The 7,034-nt window shown below is 53.2% G+C and overlaps 1 protein-coding gene across 2 annotated transcripts; it reads left to right on the forward strand.

Annotated features, from left to right (window-relative positions):
* The first annotated feature begins 2,006 nt into the window (after positions 1-2,006).
* On the forward strand, positions 2,007-6,775 carry Klf4 (Kruppel like factor 4). Of its 2 annotated transcripts, XM_027403062.2 has the most exons (5): positions 2,007-2,488; positions 2,606-2,726; positions 3,365-4,349; positions 4,463-4,627; positions 5,651-6,775. In XM_027403062.2, the coding sequence occupies exons 1-5, from the start codon at positions 2,484-2,486 to the stop codon at positions 5,824-5,826; spliced, it is 1,452 nt and encodes a 483-aa protein (XP_027258863.1). In that variant the 5' UTR covers positions 2,007-2,483; the 3' UTR covers positions 5,827-6,775. The 2 variants fall into 2 exon arrangements, with proteins under 2 accessions (XP_027258863.1, XP_035295765.1); XM_035439874.1 differs by lacking the exon at positions 2,606-2,726.
* The last annotated feature ends 259 nt before the right edge of the window (positions 6,776-7,034 follow it).

A 7,034-nucleotide genomic window follows, 5' to 3' on the forward strand; every position in this document is an offset into this window, starting at 1 on the left:
GGCTTTAAATTGACTCTTTCCAAGTAGTATTCAGCCCTAGCGTTCCAAGTCGTTTTTGCCATCACAATGACAGAGTTGGGGGGGGAGGCGAGGGACAGGTGTTCTTGATGTTGTTCTTTCATTTGAAAGAGTAATGTTTTCAGAGTTAAACTGGCTTAGTCCCGTGGGAGTGGGGTTGAACCCCTCGAGGTCACACGAGGGAGGGGCTCCATTTCCAGGAGAAGTCGTGCTCTTCCCCACCCCCTATCCCGAAAGCCCTCCCAGCCCTCTGCCAAAACCAAGCGAAGGAATAAAAAGACGCCCAGCTTGAATCTCCCTTTTACAGACTGGGCAGCCTCATTTCACTGGGACGAGATGCATTCCAAGAACGCCTCTGTGGTCGGCCAGAAGAGGAAAATTCAGCATGACAAATATTCCGAAGAAAACTAATACAGGTCCCAGGATTCCGGACTCAAACAGGTGAAACGACAGACGACAGACGTGGCAGGAGAGGAGCGAGTGCACACACTGTCTGTGCTGGAGCACCGAACCTTTCCTAAGTCCCTTTCTTATCTTCCTGAACCCCCTGCCTTCAAGTGACTCCGCCAGGAGCGAGGAGATTCAACCTTGAGGGCGGTGGAGCCCAACTATGTGCGCCCAAATCCAAAGTAAACACCCAGTCTTCATTAGCAAGTGATTCTTAACACCACACTCACGTTTTGGTTTGGGTTTTTTTTTTTTTTTTTACTTTTTTTTTTTAAGTACTGTTTGTAGAGATGAGGGCGAAAACATATTCCGGCTGGAAAATTACTGATCACGCACTAGGAAGGTAGTGGGGATGGGAAAAGGAGTTACAAGACCGAAATAAAGACCGATTGCCATTTCCCCTCCCGGTGGGCCAAGGGCCTGGGTGCCACTTTTAGAGAACTAGGGTCCCACCGCAGTGCTCCATTTCCCAGCACACGGTCACCTCCCAGCAAAGTCCCTCTGAGTGGACTGGCCAGCTCGAAACCTAAACTGAAGGGAGCGAGTTGTCCTGTGACCTTTACCTCGCCGCTTCACCTCTTTATGACTCATTTTTCTCATCTTCAAACTGAGAGTGCGAGTGCGTAGCCTGTAAAGAGCTTTGAGATTCCTGGTGAAAGGTATCTCTGCGCCTGGATTCCTCCTTGCGCTCCCACTCCCCGCAAGTAAATCTGGAATCCTTTAACTCCCTTCCTTGCTCTTTCCATTATCAAAACTGTAACTACGTGCCCATCCTGGCCTTTTTACTCCATAGCAGACCCTACTCGGAGCTCCTGAGACTCCTAGCCCCCCGTCACCCGGCCCCTATCCCCAACCCTGCAAGAGGCCCCACGGGCACAGCCCGGCCTCTGCGTGCGTATGCGAGGGAGGGCGGGCTGGATGAGTCACGCGGATAATCGCGCTCTTGGGTGAGCAGAGTCGACAGGAGCAACCGCGAGCAGGAGTAGGGGCTCGCCGCCGCCCCTCTCCCCACCAACCCTGTCCTGGCAAGGGTTCCCGTGACCGGGCTTTCGACCGTGGCCGCACAGAGGACCCTAAATCGCCGTGCCACTGAAGCAACGCCGGGATCCTAGCGCCGAAGCCGCCGTCGCCGCCACCGCCGCCGGCGTCAGCACGGCTCCAGCCCGCCAGCTGCCCGGCTGGCGTCACGGCCCAGCCCCGCCCCGCCCGTGCCCCTCCCTCGCCCCCGCCCCCACGTGCGCGGAGTTTGTTTATTTAGCTGTCATGGCAACGCGCAGGGGGGCTGCGGGAAGGCGGGGAGAAGAAAGGCAAGGGGCGGGGCCTGGCGGCGGAGCCCCGCGCGCCACGGGGAGGAGGCGGGGGAGCGAGCGAGCGAGAAGTTATAAGTAAGAAGCGCGCGGCGGCCGCCGGCAGTTCCCCGGCCGAGAGAGCGAGCGCGGCTCCGGGCGCGCGGGAGCAGAGGCGGTGGCGGGCGGCGGCGGCACCGGGAGCCGCCGAGTGCCCCTCCCCGCCCCTCTGGCCCCCCACCCAGCACCCGCCCGTGACCCGCGCCCATGGCCGCGTGCACCCGGCGCAGCCCCCAGGACTCCGCACCCCGCGCCACCGCCCAGCTCGCAGTTCCGCGCCACCGCGGCCATTCTCACCTGGCGGCGCCGCCCGCCCACCGCCCGGACCACAGCCCCTGAGCCGCCGACAGCCACAGTGGCCGCGACAACGGTGGGGGACACTGCTGAGTCCAAGAGCGTGCAGCCTGGCCATCGGACCTACTTATTTGCCTTGCTGATTGTCTATTTTTTTAAGAGTTTACAACTTTTCTAAGCATTTTTGTATACAAAGGAACTTTTTTAAAAAGACATCTCCGGTTTATATTGAATCCAAAGAAGAAGGATCTCGGGGAATTTGGGGTTTTTGGTTTGGGGTTTCGTTTCTAAAGTTGTTTTTAATATTCGTTGACTTTGGGGTTCGGGTACCCCTCTCTCTTCTTCGGACTCCGGAGGACCTTCTGGGCCCCCACATTAATGAGGTAGGTAAGATGCTGGGCTAGGGGAACATTAAAGGGTGAGAATTGGTGGGAAACCTCGGAGCAGTGGCCAGGGTAGCCCCTGACTCCTGGTCCCTGTGCGCCCCGCCCGGCCCGCAGGCAGCCACCTGGCGAGTCTGACATGGCTGTCAGCGACGCTCTGCTCCCGTCCTTCTCCACGTTCGCGTCCGGCCCGGCGGGAAGGGAGAAGACACTGCGTCCAGCAGGTGCCCCAAATAACGTGAGTGTCGCGCTAGTGCCCGGTAGATTTCTGGGGATGTTATGGGGTGGATGGGCAGAATCCAGGGGTCAACCAGGAGCCCCTGGCTAGGACAAGAATTGCCCTCCGTTGAGACTCTACAGCCTTCCCAGGGTGGCTCCTCGGCCCTTGAGTCGGCCTTAAGTGCGTGTGGTCCCGGCACTACGGTACCGCCAGGGGCGCACAGCGGTTCCTCGCTGGTCTCCCGGCGTCCGGGCCGTGGGGTGGGTGCACGAGGACCACTGGTGGCCAAGTCTCGAGACCCTCTGGGCACGAGTGAGCTTAGCGCGTAGGAGACCGGGTGGCTACGGTGCATGGGAGAAAGCCACAATGTCCTAGTGTCCCAATTCCGTGGGCGGCTGGAGCGTCTCGAGGATCTGGCTGGGAAGAAAATTGGGCTGGCGGAGGTGCCGCACTAGTTTGAGGTGGAACCGACGGGCCGCCTCTTACCCGGGTGCTGGCTGAGATTGAAGCGCTGGCACCTGGAGTCCCTGGAGCTGCCTTCCTGCCCTGTCCAGTTCCTATGGCAGGAGTCTGGTGTGCTTCATCCAAGTCGATACTAGGAGTGGCAGCAAGGGGCTACAACTAACCACTTCTCTCTCCCTCTCTGTCCTTGGCAGCGCTGGCGAGAGGAGCTCTCTCACATGAAGCGACTTCCTCCACTTCCCGGCCGCCCATACGACCTGGCGGCCACCGTGGCCACAGACCTGGAGAGTGGTGGAGCTGGCGCAGCTTGCAGCAGTAACAACCCGGCCCTCCTACCCCGGAGGGAGACCGAGGAGTTCAACGATCTCCTGGACCTAGACTTTATCCTCTCCAACTCGCTATCCCACCAGGAATCAGTGGCCGCCACTGTGACCTCCTCGGCCTCAGCTTCATCCTCGTCCTCCCCGGCGAGCAGCGGCCCTGCCAGCGCGCCCTCCACCTGCAGCTTCAACTATCCGATCCGGGCTGGAGGTGACCCGGGCGTGGCTGCCGGCAACACAGGTGGAGGGCTCCTCTACCCCCGAGAGTCTGCGCCACCTCCCACGGCCCCCTTCAACCTGGCGGACATCAATGACGTGAGCCCCTCGGGCGGCTTCGTGGCCGAGCTCCTGCGGCCGGAGTTGGACCCAGTGTACATTCCGCCACAGCAGCCTCAGCCGCCAGGTGGCGGACTGATGGGCAAGTTTGTGCTGAAGGCTTCGCTGAGCACGCCTGGCAGCGAGTACAGCAGCCCGTCGGTCATCAGTGTTAGCAAAGGCAGCCCGGACGGCAGCCACCCTGTGGTGGTGGCGCCCTACAGCGGTGGCCCGCCGCGCATGTGCCCCAAGATTAAGCAAGAATCGGTCTCCTCCTGCACAGTCGGCCGGTCCCTAGAGACCCATTTGGGCGCTGGACCTCAGCTCAGCAACGGGCACCGGCCCAGCACACACGACTTCCCCCTGGGGCGGCAGCTCCCCACCAGGACTACCCCTACCATGAGTCCCGAGGAACTGCTGAACAGCAGGGACTGTCACCCTGGCCTGCCTCTTCCGCCAGGATTCCATCCCCATCCGGGGCCCAACTACCCTCCTTTCCTGCCAGACCAGATGCCGTCTCAAGTCTCATCTCTCCATTACCAAGGTCAGTGGGGGAAGGGATTGGTAGAGCTGCTGCTGGGGAGTTTTGCCTATGGGATGGGGGGAAGTTCTCGGAGACTCCTGAATGAAAGTTGACCCCCCACTTTCTTTACCTAGAGCTCATGCCACCGGGTTCCTGCCTGCCAGAGGAGCCCAAACCAAAGAGGGGAAGAAGGTCGTGGCCCCGGAAAAGAACTGCCACCCACACTTGTGACTATGCAGGCTGTGGCAAAACCTATACTAAGAGTTCTCATCTCAAGGCACACCTTCGAACTCACACAGGTAAGGGGACCAGCGCTGTGGAGGAGGGTTGGTGTCTGTCTGCTCATAGGCTGGCTGTGGATTCCTTAGGGCTTTCTTAGGTGCTGGGGTGTATCTCTTCTCCATCTCCCGGATCACAGAGAAGGGCAGCAAACAGGCGCCTGTGTTTTTGCCCAGAAGCCTTTTGCTTGATGGATGCTATCTGCTGCCTGAATGTGCAGTTTCTCACCCGGCCTTTAAAAGATAGGGAGTTTCCTGTGTATGCCTGCCCCTCCTAGCTTGCTAATCGAGAAATTGTACTTTGCAATGCAAAACTATGGTATTTTTTTTTAAAGTTTTAAATGTTGTAGATTATTTTCATGGTTGTTCCCTCCTCCATAGTTCTATTCTGGTCTTTTAAAAAAATTATGTTGGATTTACATTGCACGAATTTAATGGTTGTGATTGCTAGGATTCTGGTTTATAACATGATACAAGCTGAGTATGGTTTAAAGTTGTCCCTGCAAGCTGGGTGTGGTGTCACTCAATTTTTGTAGTTAGAAAGACCAAAGAGACTTGAGTTGAAAGGATCAGTTAGTTGATCTCCAGGCCAGTCTGGTCAAGAACCCCCAGTCTTAGAGTCTTCTAGATGTGTTTATTAAAACAACTGGAATGACACTACAGAAGAAATTAGCCACTAGTGGTGTTTTGGGCCCAGCGTGATTGGGTGGGATGCTTTTGGTTTGGGCAGAGATAACTCCCAATGATTTCCCAGTCCATTTCCAACACTGGCTAGGTTCAAAAGAATGAAAACTATTTGCATGTTGTTGTTGCTGCTGCTGCTAAGTAGTATTTATGAGTTTAAGCACATACATGTTGTTTCTATTTATCATCTGAATTTCAATATGACCCTTCAGTGTCATAAAGACATTCCTGGATTTTTTTGAGAGAGGGTAGAGTATGCACTGGAAGTTGGCTTTTACTCTTTGACCTCTAGTTTTTAAAGGACTAATTCTTCATTCTAGCAATGGCTTTAGCAGCCCTTTTTCTCCTTTCCCTTTACAGGTGAGAAACCTTACCACTGTGACTGGGACGGCTGTGGGTGGAAATTTGCCCGCTCTGATGAACTGACCAGGCACTACCGCAAACACACAGGGCACCGTCCCTTTCAGTGCCAGAAGTGTGACAGGGCCTTTTCCAGGTCGGACCACCTTGCCTTACATATGAAGAGGCACTTTTAAATCCCACATAGTGGACACGACCCACACTGCCAGGAGAGAGTTCAGTATTTTTTTTTAACCTTTCACACTGTCTTCCCACGAGGGGAGGAGCCCAGCTGGCAAGCGCTACAATCATGGTGAAGTTCCCAGCAAGTCAGTTTGTGAATGGATAATCAGGAGAAAGGAAGAGTCCAAGAGACAAAAAAATCAAAACAAAAGAAAATACCAAAAACAAACAAAAAAAAAGAAAAAAATCACAGAACAGATGGGGTCTGAGACTGGATCTTCTATCATTCCAATATCAAATCCAACTTGAACATGCCTGGACTTACAAAATGCCAAGGGGCGACTGGAAGTTGTGGATATCAGGGTATACATTAGATCAATGTGTTGGGGGAGGGAAGGCCAAAATTCCCTTGAATTGTGTTTCGATGATGCAATATACATGTAAAGATCACCTTGTATGCTCTTTGCCTTCTAAAAAGCCATTATTATGTCAGAGGAAGAGGAAGCAATTCAGGTACAGAACATGTTCTAATAGCCTAAACGATGGTGCTTGTGAGTCGTGGTTCTAAAGGTACCAAATGAGGGAGCCAGAGTTCTCCAACTGCTGCATACTTTGACAAGGAAAATCTATTTTTGTCTTCCGATCTACATTTATGACCTAAGTCAGGTAAATATACCTGGTTTATTCTGTAACATTTTTATGCAGACAGTCTGTTATGCACTGTGGTTTCAGATGTGCAATAATTTGTACAATGGTTTTTTCCCAAGTATGCCTTTAAGCAGAACAAATGTGTTTTTCTATATAGTTCCTTGCCTTAATAAATATGTAATATAAATTTAAGCAAACTTCTATTTTGTATATTTGTAAACTACAAAGTAAAAAATGAACATTTTGTGGAGTTTGTATTTTGCATACTCAAGGTGAGAAATAAGTTTTAAATAAACCTATAATATTTTATCTGAACAGAAATCTCTTTGTTTTGATTCCGGCTTGGAAAAGAACTTGCACATTAACAGGGCAGTGGGGGAAGGTTTGTGAGAAGCACACTGTAAAGCCAATTTCACCTTGACAGAGGATGAAAATTTGTTTTTTAAAATTTGTTTTTTAAGCTATGCAGTTTTACATTAAGTAGTGTTGGAGTTGAGAACTACACGGGTGGGAAATTATAAAACATCTGGTTCATGTTTGCTCCATACAAATACCAAAGTATACTTCCTTGCCC

The sequence above is a fragment of the Cricetulus griseus genome, chromosome 2 (genome assembly GCF_003668045.3).
Source record: "Cricetulus griseus strain 17A/GY chromosome 2, alternate assembly CriGri-PICRH-1.0, whole genome shotgun sequence".
In the NCBI taxonomy this organism is placed as follows: Eukaryota; Metazoa; Chordata; class Mammalia; order Rodentia; family Cricetidae; genus Cricetulus; species Cricetulus griseus.